The sequence below is a fragment of the Genypterus blacodes genome, unplaced genomic scaffold (assembly GCF_046128005.1).
Source record: "Genypterus blacodes isolate CSIRO-AG114 ecotype Tasmania unplaced genomic scaffold, CSIRO-AGI_Gbla_v1 ptg000017l_1, whole genome shotgun sequence".
Lineage (NCBI taxonomy): Eukaryota > Metazoa > Chordata > Actinopteri > Ophidiiformes > Ophidiidae > Genypterus > Genypterus blacodes.
The window spans coordinates 3,864,171-3,885,390 of record NW_027466831.1 but is presented as its reverse complement, the minus strand read 5'-3'; the positions used below and the strand labels follow the sequence as shown (position 1 = coordinate 3,885,390).

The 21,220-nt window shown below is 46.6% G+C and overlaps 3 protein-coding genes across 4 annotated transcripts in view; all 3 read right to left on the bottom strand.

Annotated features, from left to right (window-relative positions):
- Positions 1-894: 894 nt before the first annotated feature.
- tmem51b (transmembrane protein 51b) lies at positions 895-5,694 on the bottom strand. 2 transcript variants are annotated; one of them, XM_076141460.1, is made up of 4 exons: positions 5,640-5,688; positions 5,443-5,491; positions 2,547-2,976; positions 895-2,223 (listed from the first exon to the last, which is right to left on the bottom strand). In XM_076141460.1, exons 3-4 carry the CDS (start codon positions 2,972-2,974, stop codon positions 1,749-1,751), a joined length of 903 nt encoding a protein of 300 aa, XP_075997575.1. In that variant the 5' UTR covers positions 2,975-2,976; positions 5,443-5,491; positions 5,640-5,688; the 3' UTR covers positions 895-1,748. The 2 variants fall into 2 exon arrangements, with proteins under 2 accessions (XP_075997575.1, XP_075997574.1); XM_076141459.1 differs by having other exon boundaries at positions 2,547-3,026; positions 5,443-5,694.
- Positions 5,695-6,351: 657 nt separating this feature from the next.
- Positions 6,352-9,328, bottom strand: LOC142991294 (kazrin-A-like; the record flags this gene model as incomplete). Its single annotated transcript, XM_076141362.1, has 7 exons — positions 6,352-7,610; positions 7,776-7,878; positions 7,970-8,136; positions 8,312-8,413; positions 8,591-8,822; positions 8,914-9,032; positions 9,110-9,328. Coding segments are annotated over 7 exons (1,104 nt in total), but the record flags the coding sequence as incomplete, so codon positions are not given.
- Positions 9,329-10,161: 833 nt separating this feature from the next.
- The window catches only part of LOC142991140 (kazrin-like), a 39,975-nt gene continuing 28,916 nt past the window's right edge, over positions 10,162-21,220 (bottom strand). The window contains exons 3-8 of the mRNA XM_076141159.1: positions 15,082-15,273; positions 13,600-13,736; positions 13,336-13,506; positions 12,527-12,710; positions 12,157-12,290; positions 10,162-11,870 (exon numbers count right to left, since the gene is read on the bottom strand). Coding sequence (XP_075997274.1) covers positions 11,700-11,870; positions 12,157-12,290; positions 12,527-12,710; positions 13,336-13,506; positions 13,600-13,736; positions 15,082-15,273 — 989 coding nt within the window. The 3' untranslated portion in view covers positions 10,162-11,699. The remainder of the gene's footprint in view (positions 11,871-12,156; positions 12,291-12,526; positions 12,711-13,335; positions 13,507-13,599; positions 13,737-15,081; positions 15,274-21,220) is intronic.

The following is a 21,220-nucleotide window of genomic DNA, read 5'->3' as shown; positions in this document are numbered from 1 at the left end:
TGGAGCAAAGAGGGCGGAGCTACAGAGGATATACATTAACCTCACTAAATATATACATTCAGCTCAGAAAACACACCATAACCTCTCAAAATACATGAGAAATTGCGTCGTAGTCTTCAGTTTTGCTTCATCCTCAACTTTATAAGCACTGCCGCTTACATCAAAACTGTTTAACTCAGCTGATAAGTAGTTTGTTGTTTGTTTATTGTTTATAAAACTGTAAACAAGTAGTGGCAATTCCATTCAAAAGTTCAAAAACCACAGTAAGATGCCTTCAAAGTGCTATTTTAGTTTAATAATAAAAAACCTAAGATGATAAAGTACAAAGAAAGAGCTGTTACAGGACTAATGAGGGTTTTTTATTCAACTTTATTAATAAATAAAAGACTCACTCGCTCAATACATTAACTTTACGTTGACTAACCTGGTCAGCGCTGTGACGTCACCAACCACACAAGCACATAGACACATAATGAGACTGTCCTTCATACTCGAGTATTGAAACTTGAGACGCAGATGACATCACGCTGGCGCGTTGTCTTAAGACGAGTCCAACCACCAGAGGGCGCTACGTGTAAATGAATGAGTGCTGAGACCTGAATGAGACCTGTGATCCCCTTTACATTCAGTCAAGATCAAGTGAACACTGAGCAAAAGCAGAAGCAAGAAGTTCGTTACGGACTTGACATGATTGTGGTGACGCAATATATAAACAAATAATGATTTAACCTTTCAAAATGCATGCAATGTTTGAGTGAAACACCAAATTGTGGTTCTGAGTTCGGACTCAGCTGGAACATTTGTGCCAATGTATCTGAGTAAACTAGAACCACAGCAACAAACTTAACACAACTAACATTATGGAACAAAAAGATAAAGTTCATTCAGACATAATCCAAAGTGAAATACGAAAACATTTATTCACCAGTTTTACAAACATCAAATCACAGATTAAAAGCACCTCAACACACAGTCTAGAACATTCCATCTTCACTTTATAATGTTACATCCAAAAGCAGAATATTATTATTATTATTAATAGTATTTAGGGAAGATTCTTGTTCCCAATATTTCCTATCTCGACAGTTGACATTGAGTGATTCAAATCGCATTTTTATTGCTTCTTAATATCCAAAACAAAAGAGCAGAATCAGGTATTTAAAGAAAAGAAAACTAAAACTCAAGACAAAGCAAGACTTCACAAACCAGCAGAATAAAAACCGAAATCTTCTTAGCCTCTGTGCATTTCCTGAAGAGCTACACCACCCAAACATGTTCAAAAGCTGTTACTCAATAATTAAATCACTAATTGACCAAGATATTGATTTTCCATTTTCATTCAATCACCTCACACTTCATCAATATTTCCACAATTCACAAGTGACACAGAACCATAAGATAATTTAGTGTTTTGGTAAAAAAAAAACATTTTGAGGGTTACTATGGTTACAGTGCTGCACAGACGATGTATATATGAAATCTGAATGACATAACAATCATTTGTGAGCCAATCCTGCCATACAGATTAAATAATTATAACAAAATAAATATGCAAATCCATATGGTTCCATGATAAACAAGAAATACAATGAATCTGACATTTCAAGAGTGTTTTGCTTCGTGAAGCCTTATCACAGCACATTCAACCTACTAAATACCAACTTTAAAAATGTTTAAGAAATGTAATCAATAGTCCGTGTGATCCAGAGACAATCCAGTGATCAGAAACAGATATAAGGATTTGAGGGCTACCCTAACTCAGGCATCTTATTATCATACTGTGGCGGTGGAGTGATTGGTTCGATGGTCACTGGATTCTGAGTGGGGCTGAGGATTCTGAGGCGGAAGTCCTTTAGGTGCAGTTTGTCCGACTTGATCCTCCTCACCCGGAGGGGCCGCAGTAACCTGCTGGCCCGGCTGCTGCTGCGGCCCAGCTGGTTGGGGTCGGCGGCTGCTGCTGCTGCTGCTGAGGCCTCGGCGGCGGGCTGAGCCTCTGCGGCGGGGGGGGCGGGATCGGGAGCAGGTGTGGGATCACTTGGAGGGGCGTCCTCTGCGGGGCCGTTACCGCCGTCTGTTCCCTCGTTTTCCACCGCCGCCACGATGTCCTCGTAGGAAGGCAGCATGGAGGAGTTTCGGTTCAGGTTGCTCTGGCGGACGGGGTAGTTTCCGGTGCCGACCACCTCGTCGTAGCTGGGAACCGTGTATGGATTGGAACCCTCAACTCTGGAAAAAGGAAACATAAGATCAGTAAGAAAGAACCACACAACAAAAACACACACATCTACTGCCTGTATTCTTCAGATAATACATCGCATAATGTATCACAGCTATATTTAAGATGTGGACTTGAGGTTGAGGTGATGCTCCTTTATTGTTGCTCCATGTTTCTCAATCTATGTGTCATGGGGTGGATGAGAGTGTGCAGGTTAAGTTGGCCTGATATCTGAAGACTCTCAGCCCACAAGTTGATCCACCTGCACTGTGTGTGTGTGTGTCTGTGCTGTGACAGTGTGTGCAGTAATGGAAAGATGCAAGTCAACACTCACCCCCCTTCTTCTTCATCTCCAGCCGCGTGTTGCATGAATGGGACTCCCACTGCCGCCGCCGGCTGGCTGCTTTGGCTCTCCTGTCGCCTCTTGTTTCTTACCCCCAGGCAAATGGACAAGAGCAGCAGGGCGACGCCGACCCCGACCAGCACCATCGCCACCGATGAGGACTTGGTACGGTCCGAGTCGTCCTCCTCTTCCTCCTTGTTCCCTGGATCGATGAAAGTGGAGTTCCCCGTTGAAGTGCTCGACTTGTCTGAGCCATCTTTGTCTGAGGGTATGACGGTCCACACGATCATGATGATACCCAGGGCGATGAGTCCCACTGCCAGGGCGCACAGGGCGTAGTGGGCCCCTGAACCCACACTGCCTGAGGACCGGTTGGAGGGGCCATCCCTGCTGCCGCATATGCCCCGACTGGAAGACATTCCTGCAGAAGTGTGAGGAGCAGTGAGAACGGACCAGAGCCAGCGTGTGTGTCTGTGTGTGTGAGATGGAAGGACAGAAATCCAAGGTGTAATTTTTAACATCAAAATAACCATCTTGAGAGGTGCTACAATATTTCCAGACAAATTACTTTCAGCCAAGCAATTTGTTTGGCTATGGATTCCTCCCGGCCATGCAGTTATTTCCTGTTCCAAACACAAACCACAACGGTTACCATGCAAACTGCTCAAGTGACCTAGAACTTACTGATCTGGTTTCAATAGTTTTTGTTCAGTAAACAAGCTTGTCAAGATAAAAATCTAAAAGTTGGAGTCATGAGTTATGACTTTGGTTTCATTTCTGAAAAAAGTGATGGGTTTGGTTTTTTGACAGGGACCAAAGTGACAGAACAGGTTGGAGGGACGCATCCCGACGGTGGGAGCTGTGGGATGCCTGCACAGGTCGCAACATGAACACTGAAACTCAGTCTCACTGAAACAATGACTCACAGTCAAAGAATGAAGACAAGCAAACCATACCATGTAGTGTGGAGCAGAATGTAGACTGTATTTCTTAGGGTATATGTATGTAAAGGTATTTGAATAATAATAATAATAATAACAACAGACATCCATAACACATCTGCAGTTTGATTAATATACAATGGGATCAATCCTGACTCATAAAGGGGAAGTGCACAAATGTAACACACCCCAGTGAGTGCATGTGCAGCACTGTCACTGAGTGTACTGAGGCTTCTGTGGCTGTAGAGGGCGCTCATGGAAAAACATCACAGAGACTACAACTTAGACATCAAGCACCAACCATAGAGGAATAGTTTGAGTGATCAGCATGAGCCAACAGGAAGTAACCCTTGTCATAAGGATGAGGTTTCCTGATGCTGCGCAGCGCCCTCTACAGCTACTAAAGCCTCAATGCTGATGTTTTTACCGGCTGGACACCGTTTACCCATGACTAAGATACTTAATATGATGTGTATGGTCCCACTTTGAAGGCTAAGTCAGGCATCAGCATTAATCATTCACTTGTAGTCATTTACATCTTCATCATCTGCACCTGTACGGAGAATCACTGGTGACAGGGGACAGATGAGCTGGTGTCTAAAGCGTGTCATCAGAGAGGATAAATACCTGATCATTAGTGAAGCCTCTCGTAGAGGGAGCACACCCAGTGATTAAGACACAGAGACGCAACATGTCCACATCACAACGTGGGCCATGGCTCAGGCTCCAGAGGGCCCACTTCAGCATTTCAAAGAAAGGATTTTTCTTAAGCGCATGTCTTAAATCCAGTCTTTGTTTTTGATTGATTGACCCAGTAGAGTCACCTTACTTACAGGAAGTCACGGATTTCAGTGTGTGTCACATGACTATAGCGACAGAGCGGCAAAAAAGAAAGATGAAATGAATGGCTGTGTTAGGCTGCTGGTGTGTGTGTGTGTGGGTGTGTGTGTGTGTGGCTCACAGTGTGTGGAGTCTAAATGCCATAAAGCAGTCAGAACAAGGCTGGGGGGGATAAACTCAATCCAGGCCAGACATGGGGTGCTTTGCATTACAGCGCACCGTGAGAGAGAAAATGCTTTAGGGAACAGAACAGCAGCGCTCGCATTGAACATCTCTCACAGATTTGCGGCTGAATATATAAATTCCTTTTTCAGGACTTTAATCTGCTGTAACTTCTTGGTTTTGTCAGCAGACCCTCTCAGTGATTCAGGCTCAGCGGTGGACATGATCAGGCCCAACGCTGAGGCTTCAAGTCTATTAGAAAAAACTTGATTTACTCAAAAACAAAAACAGTAAAATCTGAATTTACAGTACAAAATTAGAACCCAATGAAAAAAAACAACCCCATGACCTCTGAGGGTCAAAGTGTGTGTGTTTGTGTGTGTGTGTGTGTGTGTATGTATGTGGGTGGAGAGGGGGGTTCAGAGGGGCCTCCATTTTAAAGAGTAATCTACTTAGGGCCCCATATAGACCAGGCCCGGCTCTGCTTCCCCACCCCACCCAGGGGCCCCACATGCTCTCTGCACACTAAATGAGATGCAAACGTGCAAATGTCAGCCTGATGCGGCGGAAGAGGACGCAGCTGCGCATGGGTGTGTCCCCTCCACACCAATAAACACACAGCACATAACAGCAAATAAGCCTGGATTAAAAACACACACACATGTCTCGTTTAGACTACAACCAGGTGTGTGTATGAGTGTGTATCTCAGACACCAAACAGCAAGACATTTCCTTATATAAACGTGACTAAAACGTCAATACTGTCACCGCCCGTTGCTTGTTCCAGGTCGGAAGGGACACAGGAGACTTGTCATTAAACTGATCCGGACCTGGACTGGACTGATGTAAGGTCACACGTGGGGTCAGATCGTTAGTAGAGCTGCAGGATGTTTGGTTAAAGTGTCTTTGATGAGCTGTGGTGGTCAGTCGGAGGCCTCGCTTACCTGTTCACCGCTCAGCACTCAGGGACTTCCCTCTTCATCGGTGAGTTACCTGAATCACGCAGGTGTTTGCGGGAAGATCACACAGGGCCGAAGAGAAAGAATACGTCAAGAGAAGTGACGCCAGCACCGCGGGTTACTCTTTAAACCACACAGACAGTATGAATTACAACAATGTTTACTATTAAAGTTTGAAATACCGCAGATAGAAACTTTGTCCAAACTCAAGCCGGAGCGGTAACTCCTCCCCCTTGTGAATCTGCCCCTGACCTGTTCTCCCCGCGGTCCTAACGCCGGTTAGGTTTCCTTGAGACAAATTACTGCTTAGCCCTCCACGGCCTCTAGGTGGCGTTTTCCCTCCAGCCGTGATGAAGTAAATACATTCATGTTTTAAGTTTTAGCTTTTAGTTTTATTGAACCAGTCAGAGACAAAACAGGTGATATAACAGAGAATACAGGCATGAGCATAGTAAAACACAATAAAAGTAACAAATCAAGATATGAATATAAATGTAGAGATCATGATGTCCAGTTTGGTTAATTCCTCGAAAAAAAACCCCACACAATAGAAGGGGTTTGTATACGTTTAGAAGTCCAAAAAATGCTGGATTTCTCAAAAAATAGAAAAAAAATCTGAAAGCTGCTGGAAGCAACAATTCTCATGTGGACATGTGGAAACTGTGCCAAAGGTGAACATATTTGAGCTGTTAAAAACATAAATATACAATGTTAGGATGGAAAAAAAAGAAACATCTTGCTTACTGTAGATTCTTATTTCATATTAGTGTTCTCAGAATTTCTCTTTCTATCTGTCTTACACACACACACACACACACACACACACTATGAAAAATGTGTGTGTATTTCCTTTCTACATATGCAGGTGACTTATGATATCATATGATGACATTATGATGCAAAATAAACACTTAAACCATACTTCCTTTCTTCCTTTCTTTGACTTCTTCCCTAAGTTTCTGTTCCTGCGGGTTTAAACTGGTTTAATCTTCCCGCGTAAACAACTTGGCCTTATTTGTTTCAAGTTGGCTTTGGGTGACTGGAGACGCCCATAGCTGCGATTAGCAGACAAACCTGTTTCCTACTGTGTAAATTAACCTCAGGGTCTAAACTGCACAGAGTTGCTTTGTGCTGAAATTTCACATTCTCAGCACTGGAAACGCTTTTACCAAACTGAACAGTCTGTACATTTGGATCAGTGTGCTGAGGGCTTCTGTCCATCCAGTGCATAGGCAGACATTATCCAGACCACACTCAAAAAAGTATTAACATTCACATTAATAAAAACCAAAACAAACATTGTTAAAAGATTTTCAAAAGTATTAAGTCAGTATGAAAGATTGTCCTGCGTGTGTATTGCAGTGAAACGTTTGTGCTACACTATGACCCACAATCTATCACAGTAATTATTAATCCTATAGCGTTCAGTGCATGCATGGATCCCGGAAATGATTGACAGAGGAGAGGAGGAGGAACCTGAGCCAGGAAACGCTGACCAGCATTCCACTCTCATATGAGGAGGTGATGGTGCCTGTACACTCATATTACAGTGCACTCCTCAGGAACAGTAGATAAATACAATCTCTCTCAAGATAATATGTATATATTCCCATAAACCACCAGCATATCTTCATTTACAGTACTTACAAACGCAACATCATGAAATATCACATCATCAGAGAAGTGAACTGACCTGTATGTGTACCAATAGAGCTTTTAGAGAAAAGAGTAGAGAACATCAATATTTCAAATAAGGCAAAGGAGATTATAAGAGATCATTTTTATATTTATTTCATTTCTAAAGTTTACTCTTGAGCCTTTACATCTATTATGCTTTCATTTGAAGGAAAATAGAAATAACATATTTGAGTGTAATACCCCTTTAAGACAACTTACTATTATATTTACATGTCAAACATCCGGGGTCGACACTCCAACAGCAGTAAACGACAACACATTAACAATGTAAACAGTGATAAGAGTGCGGTGGCTCAGACATTGGTGATCTCAACGCTTTTGTAGCCGTGCACCGGGCTGCCTTGGGTCCTGGGCACCGCCTGCACTCTGGCCGCTCTGGGCAAAGATCCACAGCTGCCATGGAAACCCAAGCCGCGCTCGGCTGAATGGCTGCTTGCACGAAACCTCAGGAGACCCTGCAAAGATGGAGAAGCAGAACTACGTCAGGATTTTCACCATAAAATCTGCGGTTGCTGAAGTGCAGCACAGGAAATTCAGCTTTATGCAGTAGAAGAAGTCGTAGATTTCGAATAACAACTTCTAATGAGCATCTGCAATATGATTTGTGAAATGTTATGTACCTTTCCTGATCTTCTCATAGTAACTCTCTCCTCGCAGTAGCGGTTTGCAGCGACCGGTGACTGAGGAGAAGATCCGAACGTCTCGCTGCTCTGCTCTGGATTGCTGTAAAACAAAAGAACAATATTGTCTTGACGTGTTTCCTTACCATATCTCCCAAAATTCTTCAACCATGACGCTGGGGGTGGTGATGTACCTGTGGAGCACAGAGAGCGTCTTCAGCTCTTCATACAGGTGTCGATGCAGCATGTGTTTATTGTTGGGAATCCCCAGAGCTTTGGTCATGGTGTCCGTGTCAAAGGATGGATCCAGAACCATCACAGCTCCGTGGATCCCTTTGCCCTGAAGGTTATCTGCAAATTCCTGAGCGGCACAGCACAGAGACAGGACATCTTATTCTGCTAGCAGTGCAACAAAAACTGTCATTAGTTTCAAGACGGCCTGCAGATAGATGGTAGAAAATAGACGCCATTATGTTTCCAATTTGTCCTCGAAAACTCCCAAACACAAGGAATGCCATGACTGACCTCCCACCCACCTTGAGGTCTATGTCTCTGATCCACTTCATCACTCTGTGACATGTCCAGACAATGGGGTCTCTGTGCTGGTGCTCACATTTTGCCCGTCGTGCCTGCAGGGCCTTCAAAAAACACATCACACACAAAAACACATGAGTATTAATGAAGTGAGGGGGGGGCCAAGGAAAACAGAAAGGTCAGGGAAGAATGAGATCCGCCAGAGATAATGAGCTGCTCCGGGGGCGAGTACAAGAAGAAATTCGGAGTGTAATGTTATCTAGTATGTTTTATTATCTGACCTCTTTATCAAAGCTGAGCATCTGCAGCAGCTGGATTGCCAGGAGGAGGCTGGTTTGGTGGAACTGGTCGCTGACGTTAAGGATTCTGTCCAGATCTCTGCGGCTGAGAGAGTCCAGCACCCGTCCGTCCACTAAATGAGTCTGGAAGGTTTGGGAGTACTGAGGGAGACCCACGTCGCTGAGCCACGACGTGGCAACCCAGTGATGGTCCATCTCTGAGGCTTTAGATAGTCTGGGAGGGATGAGATACTGCTGATTAGTATTACACTTAAAAAAGAGTAACTTATCAAATGATGAACCATATGATGTCATCTGTTGCTCACCCTTGGTCCCCTTCAGCTCTCCTGTAGTCCTCAATAGCCAGTCTTAGTTTCCTGCGGTGAATGGGGTTCATGATGCCCAAACCCAACTCTAAATCCTCGTCTGTCAGGCCTAACAGCACCTACAAAGCAGGAATGTGCAGGAATGTATCAAACAGCCCCGCAGAGCAAAGGAACCAGGAGTAGGTAGAATGTGTACCTTGCCACTTTTGACGTTTTCAGAGCAAGCACGCGTGTACATGGGCATTCCCATGACGACCTCCAGCCAGGCCTGGACGGCGCCCGCCCTCCACAGCGACATGCACGTGTTGCGCGTGAGCTCGGCCTGCTGGAGGCGGTCCAGCTGGTCCTCACCATCAGACAGGCTGTGCTGTGTGAGGCTGGAGAGGCTGTCAGAGTCTGGATTGGTCAGGAGAAGTTACGGTGCGGTATGAAGGAGAGGTTCAGGGCCAGAGGGATAGAGAAATCAGCGCGCAGCATCAAATCAGAAGGCATAAACATAGACAAACACACCTGTACCCCATACTGTGTATCAACCTCAGACACCTCAGTCTTCCTGCCTTATTCCTTCAGCCAGGAGTGTCTGGTCAACTTGGTGACAAGTGTCTGATATTGCTCTACATGGGCAGTAGATGGAGCCAGAACAATCAGTTGGGGCTTCATTTCTCCTTATCAGCTGAATGCATGGACATGACTTAGGAGGTTTGTCCACAGATACATGAATGAGTGAATCTTCATTTGAAATCGTGTTGAACTCGTGTCGCTCTTTTGCTCAGTAAACACATTAATATCTAGAGAAAAGGTTTATTAGGGCGTTAACATACTTTAATCTAATGATTATGAAGGGCCACTAGGATAACACATTAGAGACATGGGGATTATTCATAAAACATCATGCTCCTGCTCATCTCAAACAAAACGGTTTCATACTGAACCAGCTGATCCAGGATGAAATGTGTGAAACTCTGCCTCACATGCTGAGAATAAAAACGCTACTGTAACATGCAAAACCCACAGATCGGTCCAGAAACGTTTCCATCAAGATGACAAACAAACTTCAACTTCCCAAATGGTTGTTATGAATAATCCCCCAAAGAAGTGCAGAAACAGACAGTTGGTAATCACAGATGAGGAGTTACTCACTGGCAGGAGAGAGAGAGACGCCATTAGAAATGGCGAAGAGGAGAGGGAGACACGTTAGACTAGGACACAGAAACAGATTACTGGTGGAACAGAAAACTACCACATAGGAAGGATTCAGTGACTAATTTTATTTTTAAAATAAGTTTTTCCATTTCAATTATATTCATCTTTGCAAATGCTCAAACCTCATCGACCTCTGGCTGCAACAACAGACGCAGCGGATCAATACGTGAAGTTACATTTCGCTTTAAATCTTTAAGTTCTTTTTAATAAAATACTTCAATAGATTTTCCTTTTTTTTAAATCTTTAATGCAACATCTCCTAAAATACAAACCATTTCACTGAGGCGCGTTTCCAAGAAACGAGGGGGGGAAATTCTAACACAAAAGCAAAACAAAACAAAGGGGAGAGAGGGGGGAGAACAAAAAAGGAGGGATCGTGCATTCATAATGCAAGGAGGGAGAGGTTGGTAAAAAAGGGGGGAAATGGAGAGGGAGGGGGCTGGTGGGGGGGCAGGGTACGTCCAGATGTCTCGCTGGACCGGTGACAAATGGGACATCTAACCCAAAGCAACACGGAGGAGGGGGTCATGCAGGTGTTTAATGCACATTCCTTTGTCGCGTATTGGCACGTTAGAGGTCTGAAGAAGGAAAACTGATGAGAGAAAGGATCGTTATGAGTGACAGACTGCTACATGGTGAGCTGAGCTTTACACATCAGTGTTAACCTTTGGCACTTGCGCGTGGTTCTGAGAGCATTGAGCAAGGGAGATGTGTGCCTGTGTGTGTGTGTGTGTGTGTGTATATATATACAGTATATATACATGTTAGTGTCATTTTCCTGATTAATCTTTTGTCAAATCTGTGCTTTTTTTCTTTTTTTAGAGTTGTGTTGTAAAAACCTGTTGCCCAGGCGCTCACTGAGAATCTCACCGTCACCTGACACTCTACGACGGTGCGACGGGTCAGGAGCCCTGCAGGAAAACGCCCTGCTGCTCACGTGATCGCATTGGAACGTGCTGACCGGCGTGTAACAGTGACACACACTTTCCAATTGAACCACAAAAAAAAAAACCCTCCAACAACCTCAGTATTATTTTGAAAAAAGAGATCCATTTGTCCTGCTTAACAATCTGCTTCTGTTTCCTTTCTCTACTGGAGTAGAAACAGGAAATGGGCTACGGGAATTTGGGGGAATAAGAAGAAACTGTGAACTTAATGTCATAAAGCATGATCAAAGCAACAGAACAAAAGCCAAACAACGCTCAGAGTAAAAACAATATTTTCACAATAACTCCTATTTACATATTAACAGCAGTCCTTCAAGTCTCCAGTTATAAAAAAAGAGAAACATTAAGACATCTGGGAGATAATACAGCATGAACATGTCTACACAGAATCCCATGGATATATTTATATGCATGTAAACATATATACATATGCATACATGTACATCTATAAATATATATCTAATTTACAAACATACAATGTGGGCGTAATATTCTGTACATTTATGGGGGGAGCAGTCTCTGATCAGGCCCTCATCCTGAACACACTCGCACAAAACGCTCTGGAACACACACACACAGTATAAGCCAGGTGGATATCACACATTAACGCACACGCACGCACGCACACACACAGCATCACCAGTCGGCATCCTCCTCTATGTAATAATCGGGTGTGGCTGTACCATCAAACAGGCCCGGGTCCAGTGACTTGCGCTGCTTCCCCCGCGTGAACACCCGCGACAGGGATCCCAGAGTCATCTTCTCCTTCTTCTTCTTACGCTTCTGGTCCTCCAGGTCCTCCATAGACTGAACCAGGAGGGGGGGGGGGGGGGAGAGCAGAGAGCAGAGCAGACACACAGAAACGGCACGTTAGTCGGCGACGGGTCACACGGCTCCCCTGCTGCTGGGGTAAGAAGCACAACAACACGCCAGCAACCAGCAAAAAAGGAGTCCAAACGCAGGCAGGCTAACACCCAGCAGACCCACAGGACAGAGGGACGCACACGGGGGGAGACGACAGAGAGGGGGAGGCACACGTGTAGAATATTGTGGAGGTGTGATTACTTGGTCGATGGGGCCAGGCAGCTCTTACATTGCAGAGGGAGTGCGTCCTGTGGCGCGGCGAGTTGATGTCGCTGGGCGTGGACGAGCGGTCGCCGTCGGCCGCCGAGGCGTCGGAGACGACGGAGGGCTGGCGAGAGTGGCAGGGGCTGATCCTGACCACAGCTGGAGGGCGCCACGCGTACACACAGACATGCACACGCCCGCGCACACACACACACACACACACGGGGGGGGGAAAAAAACCAACACACAGAACAATCCCAGCGTGAGTGTGAGAAACCTGGAGGAAACCCCTCTGTTAGTACGATGACAGCATCTGTAAAGGCAAAAGAGCGACCCCGAGCCAGATGGAGAGCGAGAGGCAGAGCGGGTGTTGGGGCGGAGGGGGCGGGGCTTACCCTGTCTGTCCGTGGTGTGTCCGTGGTAGAGCGTCTGCTGGCTCTGGCGTATGGCGGCGGTGAGCGGCAGGTCGGCCTGCATCACCCACTCCTGGCTGCCGTTCACCACCGGCTCAGAGGCCGGCATCGCAAACGAGTGGCGCTTGGGTACGTCCTTGGTCAGAGTGGCTAGAGACTGCTTGGCCTGGGAGAGGAGACAGAGACGGAGACGATCAACTGAGGGGACACACTCACAGGTCTCCGTCAACTCACAAGAGTGTGTAGACAGAGTACAGTATATTCACACACACGCATGAATGTGGAAGATTACACAGACTAGCATGATATTCAGAGGATTTTCAGTTGGGTGTCGGTGAGGAAAAGTCTGGGAACGATTTGGGCTTTGAATAGGAAAATAAAACTGAATCTACAGTGGCCTAATTGTGGGTTCTCATTTAAGAAGATGAAAGAGAAGAGAAGAGAAGAGAAGAAGAGAGAAGAGAAGAAGAGAAGAAGAGAGGAGATAAGGGAAGAGGGGAAGAGCAGAGCGGTTGTTGATTCTGCTGTGGCACTGATGCGGCGACAAATCGGATCTGTTGCCGCGACGATCTGTGCGTGGGTCGTAAGCCCAGATTAATGACACGCAGGCTGAAAACTTTTCCTTGGAGGGAATCGAGGTGGCGTGAATTCAGCCCTGGAGGGAGCTGGGAGAGTGTGTGTGTCTGTGTGTGTGTGTGTGGGTGACACGGGCTCAAGGAGACGACTGCATGTATGTCAAACACAGGAGCGTGAACCTGCACCTCCCGTTTCTAGGTCGGCGGCTGAGTTACCATGGTGAGCTCGGCCTCCAGCTCTTTGATCCTGTTCTCCTTCATGTCCAGCTGAGACCTCAGGACGTTGGCCTGCTCTGTGGCCTCTTTGGTCTGACGCCTCAGGTCCCACTTCTCCCTCTCCAGCATGTCCTTCTCCTTCGCCAGGGCTTTCACTGCATCCTCACTCTCCTACAAACACACACACACACAGTCAACCTCCATCTAACGCTCACATTCTTTGTCTCCTAATGGACCTGACTGACTTGTGTGTGGTGTGTGTACCTTTCTGTGCTGGTCGTAGTTGCGGATGAACTCTCGCAGCTGATCCTCTCGGCTGTCCAGTGTGATGTACAGGTGCTGCATCTGACTAGCCAGGTCCCCCTTTTCCACTTTTAGGCGCTTACGGTCTGATTTCATTGCTACACACACACACACACACACAGAGGGGACAATGAATGTGAGTGAGCTCCGTTTGCCTATGAGACAGAGAAAGCAGTTGCACCTGGTAGCCACTAGGTGACACTGTGCCTTCTGTGAATGAGAAGCTGCAGCTGTACCCCCCAAACTAACACACACACACACACACACACACACACACACACACACACACACACACACACACACACACACACACACACACACACACACACACACACACACACACACACACACACACACACACACACACACACACACGCGAAAAAGATGTAATGATCTCTACAGACTAGTGGCTGCTCCTCATGCCTGTTCACAAAGCTCGCGAGAGGCGCCGTCATCTGATAATTGAATGAATTTATAACAACAACAAACTTCTCGGTGATGATGTCATCACTGGGAACCGAAAACAAACACGACGCGACGTTCCCTACTGAGGCGCCGCCGTCGACAACAGGCTCAGCAGATTGCGGCCTGTGCTGTAAACATGTGTGTGTGTGTGTGTGTGTGTCGGCAAGGTGAAGCGTCAGTGCCCAGCCTCCACTCGGCTCACACTCCCCGCATGCAAACCTGTTTTTCTGCAGTTACACAACACATTTTATGAGCGCGCATCCACCACCTGCACCTCTCCCAGCAGACAGGGGAGAGAAACATGCAAACGTGTGTGTGTGTGTATGTGTGTATGTGTGTGTGTGTGTGTGTGGTGGAACTTGACGACCATCTATTAGGAGTAGTACTAGCAGTTAACCAAAGTAAAATTGTGTTACATTATTCTGATTCTGGTGGATTTGTTTGGAGGATTGAACTCAAACCATGATTGCGTTCATGTTTCAAAGCTGCCGTGCCTCCACTTGTTTTACGATTTATGGATTTAATATGAATCGTGGCTGAACCCGGAGTCTAGAAGGAGGGAGCGACATCCATTTCTGAGTAAACGTCTAAACATGCGCATGTGTGTGTGTGTGTGTGTGTCTGCTTTTCTTAACGGCGCGAAAATGGAGATGCAGAAACCAAAGGATGGAGCGTCTCCCTCCTGTCCTCACCTTTTATGTGCCAACACGACTCATACCTCTGGGACACTGGAGGACAGAATAAAGTGTACATCTACGAGACAAAAGAACCCTAAAAGACATTATAAAGACACACACTGGCATCGTTTTACTGCCCTGCACTGCCTCCACTTCGCAATATCAACTTTTATTGGCAGTCTCTTAAACCTACAACTCCAAAGCCTAAATCCACTAAACTGGGAGCAGGACGGCGGAATCAGAGCGGGCGGGCGGTCGGGGACAGACGTGGATAGTCTCCGGGTTGTGTGTCCCTCCTGACCTTGCAGGGCCTCCTTGGCGCGATCCAGCTCCTGCTCCTTGTCCCCCAGCTGCACGCGGAGCTCGGCGGCGGAGAGCAGATTGGCCGAGCAGCCGCCCTGCGTCTCCTCTAGGTCCTTACTCAACATGTCCTTCATTTGCCTCAGCAGGTGGACCTCATCCTGCAGCTGGGCCACCTCCTCGTGCAACAACACTGCGGGGAGGAGACGGAGAGAGGGAGAGAGAGAGAATTTAGAGAATGCACATGAAGGAAACTGAGAGCAGAAGGAAGTGGAATCAGAAGTCTAAGGGGGAAGTGAAGGTAATGAAAGAAACAAGGAAAAAGCTGGAATTGCGGAGGAAGTCTGTGCGATTAGAATGCATACGGGTTCTTAACACACACTTAAGCCACCTCCACTCACACACATTGTCTGCTGTATATCAGTGAGTGAGAGAGGGTGTGAGTGAGCGAGCGAGCGAGCGCCACCGGGATGTGAACTGGGCGAGACAGCCGCCCGATAAGACTTCGCAGAATTCCGACTGGGCTCTGTTGCTCCACATCCAGAGCGGAATGCCTCCCAACCCTGAGGGAGAACAGGAGAGCAAACAGCAGCAGGAAACGGGGAGAGACGGAAGACAAAGCAGAGGACGGAAGACAAAGACGAGCTCGGGGGTTTCTAGTCCACCAAGAGAAACAGACAGCCATCATGATTGATATTGATCAATACGTTGTCTGATCAACTAAAATGACGCAACATTAGTTTGGTCTTCTCTTGCTGCATTTCTATCTGAATGTGTCGATCACAGAACCTTTGACTGCATTCAGTGCCGATTTAAACAAGAAGTTCCAAACATGGTGCAAGAATGTGTTTGTCTGTGTAAGTGTGTGTGTGTAAGTGTCGCCGAGGGCCTGCAGCCACATGTCAGGATGCTGCCGCTGCTGCGCAGGGGACAATCCATCGGTCTCTGTCAGCGCCGCCGTGGAAACGCGGTCGGCAGCTTCACGCCGCTCGTGACAAAAAGACTTTGGTGGCCACTTTATTATCTACAACGTGACAATCGCTCATTTACGCTTTATGCTGTATTAACCGCACACGACAGTGTGTGTGACCTCTCGTCTTCGGTCTTCAGCAGCGGCCCCGTTCCATTAACCTCTCAGCTAAGCCTCCAGTTACAGAGCCGGGGCCCAGAGAGCCCGGAGACACGCCGAGAGCGGAGAGGAAGGATCGAGGGCTGAAGAGACGCCGTCCAGCGAAAAGTCTCCCCTGACCCACATATGGGGGTCAAAGTCGCCCTGTGAGTTTTCGTACGACAGGCGACCAATCAGACGGCGGTAACTGTTCTGAATAGGAGGATAAGCTGCATTTATCAAACATCGTGCGGAACGCCGCCGCTTCGAGAGAACAAACACATTCCAACCATACGGGTGTGTTTTCCTGCAGGGGTGTGAGACGTGGCCGTGCTGACAGCGGTCGACTGCGGGCTTGTCATTTTCCCTCCTCGGCTCTGTAATTTGACTTCGAGCGGCGTTCCCATCCGTCGTGTTGCCAACGGCGACCCGCGCTTCCCGTCTCTCCCTTATCACTCAGGTACTGTAAGTGACAACAAGGCTAAACACTGTTTACGTGTGGTGTTAATGTCTCGACCGTCTTCCCCTGTCACGTTCAATCACGATAATACGGCGTGATTGAAACAGAAAAGCCCCCTGATGAATCATCCAGCGTGGAACATGTTCATACGTTCTTCTCTTCTGGCCTTCTCATTGTTCTCCCTGTGTATCTGTCAGCTGGACTGACCTTGTAAATTACTACTTAACAAACCCATTTACACACTCCAGGGCCTCGGTAGCCATGTGACGGCTCAAAGTGGGCGGGCTGCTCATTCTGGTTGAGCAGCTCCAGCTACTATGGAATAAATATGTCGGCCGGCGAACACGAGCTGCGCCTGAGGTGCGACAGCAGACATTTGAAGTCAATCACAGAGGAGACGGAGCAGTCACACACACGCGCACACACACACGCGCACACACACGCACACGCCTCTTTGTGCAGGAGCATTATTGGGCAATGTGACCACAAACTATCAAGATGTTTAAATATCAAACAAACCTTTGTCAGCGCTCATTAAAGAGTTTTGTTTGCTCCATTTTCTTCTTCTTCCTTGTGGACTTTACAGTGTAGTTATACATGCCATCTATAGCGGGGCTGGGAGTGTTTGTTATTGTGTTTGTGTAGTAAGTCAACAGTAATGACTTAGTACAGAGATTGTGTGGTGTAGCATTGCAGGGGGTGAAGCAGGGCAGCAGAGGAACTTCCTCTAATGCTGCATTCCTCACACAAACGACTCTGCAGCACACATTTAAGTCAGGAAATATAAGGATACCTAAATATCAAAGTTTGTAAATGCCGTGTGTGTGTGTGTGTGTGGGAGGGGGGGAAACAGCAGAACCGCAAAGCTTTTCTGTGCCTCTCTGATATGAGCGGCGCCATTTGGACCTGGAACATCATTAACTTGCCTCTTCAATGCTCCTTTCATGAGCCCACGTTATAAACCACACACAGCTTAATAATAAAAACATCAGAAACTCTCTCCTGCCCAGAGGCAGTGCAGTGAAACAGGAAACAATAAGTCTGCACCTGCAATGCAGGTGAATCTGTGGACTCCAACCAGCCGGCCCCCGAGGGGAGACAAGCAGCTACTCTGTGGTGACGTGGGAGACAAACCACTTCAATGGACGCTCGACCCAACCAGCTCCTGCTTACGCTGACCTCCACCAGACAATAACTCACTGCCTGCTCACTTCCTAAATGACTAACTGGTCAACCGCAAACTGGAGAGGTGAGTGAGAGCAGATGGATGGATGGAACACACACATACACACAAATTCACAAACTCTGACATTGATGTGTAAGAATCAGAAGCTGTGGACACGACGAAGAACTGTGAGGGTATATACTGTATGTCATTATGTGTGTGTGTGTGTGTGTGTGTTGTATTGTGAGAGGAGCATATGTCTCTGGTCTCTACTAATCACAGTCTAAAGATCATTTGAGATTTGCCCTGCAGTCTGCTTCAGCTCTTCATTAAAGTCGTCACACAGGCATTCCAGAGGCCCTGACAGGCGGGGGAACAGAGGCCGGATCAGCTGAGATGAACCCCCAAAGCTATTAAGAATCTGTGTTAGTGTTCAAGTGGCTCCTCCTACGTTTCCCTCTGCCTGTCACAACACAGGCTGGGACGTGTATAATAGAGTATAGATGGTATCAGCCGCCGCGGCCGCTCATCTTATAGGTTTCCATTTGCAGTTATCTGGCCTCATCCATATTTCAGCAGAGAGCCCAGCCGGCTACAAGTTCAGATTTTGTATCAGAATTGGAATAAGGGAAAGTTTTCCCAAATAAATCCTGTGATCTCTTGGACGGAAAATACTGTTTACATGTCACGCCGGGAAACGAATAGCCCAAGCAGCAGAGTAAGGCTTTGTGGAAAGAGACGTGAAATAGAAGGGAGAGAGAGAGAGAGAGAAATGAAGAGGTCTATTCTGCCAGCAGCCTCCCTGCCGAGTCTGTGCTTACTGAGAGGGACGGTGGGTGGCAGAGGCAGAGGCAGAGGCAGGCTCTGGCGATTAGGGGTCTTTGAAAGAAGCTATGTTTAGCTGCTGCATTGTTAATTTGTACCGTAATCATGGAAATACGCCGGTTGCATAGACTACAGCGCCACTGGGGTTGAAGCGGCGTCGGATCCGACGCGCTCAACGCTACAAACCGCAAGCAAACTGCCAAACGCTGAGCCTCGGCTTCTCTGAGGCACTTCCTGCGCTCTCTGCATGTCCGGGTGATGCCGGTTTCCCGCTCAGAGCACCACTGCGCCGTTCTATAATACACTGTATAATACATGGGGGACTAAATTATGTATGATAGCGCCTCTTGAACCAAGCTGACCAGACTTGCCAGCACTTAATGGTTATTCACTATGGTCGGCTGCTGAAATATGTATTCATCATCTTTAATGTTCAACTATATGCAGTTTCTTTTATATAGGTTGCGCACTGTTCTACGCTTTTTGATAATTTCCCTTAACAGTGTAACACAGTATGGAGTGTGTTGGGCTAATGCATTCAGTAAGACAACAATATCCAATATCCTGCGCTGCCTGAAAGCTCCGTTTTCATTACTTTTACATCTGTACAATGGCTGTGGTTGGATATAAGGGAGAGAAACTGCACCGTCCATAGCGGGAGAGTGTTTGAAAAGGGTCTGTATGTCCGTTGGGCTGCAGTTTGAAGTTGCAATTGGAAGAAAATGGAAACAAACTCCTTGGATGTCGCAAAGAAAAAAAGGTTTTTAACTCTCACTTGACTTTGGGGCGAGACGATTAAGAAGCGACCTGCAAAACTGTAATGGAGATAGATTTCCTCCACTTGGTGGTTGTGTAGGACGGGACATCTAGTGTTTAATTTCCCAGTTGGGATTGGGATTTAATCAGAGGAGCAGAAGTCCTGGCTGTTACAGACGTAACGCTAGAGGATCCCTGTGACACAATGTAGCATGTTTGACGTTTCGATTGGAATGCAGGGAGCTGTAGCGCCGCGATGAAGCCCATATTAAGACCTATAGCTCCCTCACTCACATCTGTTTAACAGATCGGGTGACCCCATTCATTTCTTCTTCTCATTCTATAATGTGATGCGAGTGTAAACCTAACCAACGGCCATTTTGAACAGGAAAGCCTTGTAAATACTAATACAAACATGAGGGTTTCTTCAATATATACTGAATCGTTTTCTTAATGTACAGCAATTCTGTATATATGGACTTAGGTACAGTAGACTGGTGAAAACACAGTATTTATGGGGATCAGCTTACATTAATTAATTGCCTGTGGGTTTACATTACAGCAGAGGTCAGATCAAGGATGCCAAGTGCAGATAGCTGTAATTGATTCACACGTTTATTATGTGCAGATTAGGCACGCGGCCAAGGATGCGCTGCTGGGCCAAACACTGAGAACTCGGCGAGGATATTTAGTTTCTAAAACTGCTGTCAAGACCGGCGATGTGAAAGCATCACCTCACTACCACTTGATACTGGCATCGCTGGCTGTGCAGGGATGGATTTAGTTTACAAGAGAAGTTACGAGGCGGCGATTAACAAAACTAATCCGACTGACAGCTCGGACCAGAGATCGGTCTCTGTCATTCTAAAATGTATCATCTTCGGTTATCCCACTTTTCCCATTTCAATCACTTGTGACCATTATCTGGCGAAAGGTCCACCTGTCAGTTCCTCCGCTTGTCTGTCTGAGAGGTGCGAGGAGCCACTTTGACTCTGGCACCTAATCTACATAAATCTGGCTCCTCTGAATAATCAGTCAGTAGGTGTGGTGCCAATCAGCCGGGCCTGTGCGACAGAAATACCACAGGGTCCACAATCACTGTATGCTACTGCTCACGTCTGTCAGAGAGATCAGGATCTGGTCTCCACGGGCCTGAAATTCTACCTGAGATGATGCTCAACCTTGTTCGTTTCCTTAGACACGGCCAGTCGATCCCCATCAGCTCTGTGCAGCACCTGTTCCTCAGCCTGCACTGTGCTTGAATGTGTAACTCTACACGGCTCTCTAAGAAGTTTAAACCCTGCAAAGCTGCCGATAAACACCTGTTCTCTGTTTGTTATTATTCAGCGTTTGTACAGATGAGGAAAGCACTGGTGTCCGAGCTGTGAGTAGATACAGCACACAACTCAACAAAAATACCCTGGATACCTAACAAACCCTCAGACTTATTACCTAATGACAAATCTGAGTGGCAGACTGATCACAGATGCAGGCAAAATACCAAAAACAAACGGATAAACAACTAAATGACCGTTTCTCAGACCCATAGTTTCACTGCAGCTGTAAATCATATGCAACTCATCTCTCATGAATAATTTGTCTGGCTTTCATAATAATACAAAGACAAAGAGCTAATGTATATGTTGACCGGCAGTGGCTCTTATGCAGGATTATGCAAGATGTTGATGACTACAGAGCTACTAAATACAGAAACACAGTGTAATGTGGGCGCAAATACCACTCTATTCAGTGCTTATAGGAGATTAACAGCATTATATTTATATGGACGGATCATATTTAGGTCAGCATTGAGTCTTTATCTGAAG

Coding starts and splice junctions, on each gene's coding strand:
- tmem51b (XM_076141459.1), bottom strand. CDS start 2,974: ATGTCTTCCAGTCGGGGCATATGCGGCAGCAGGGATGGCCCCTCCAAC. Junction 2,224..2,546: donor GGAGATGAAGAAGAAGGGGG/GTGAGTGTTGAC, acceptor TCCTTTTTCCAG/AGTTGAGGGTTCCAATCCAT.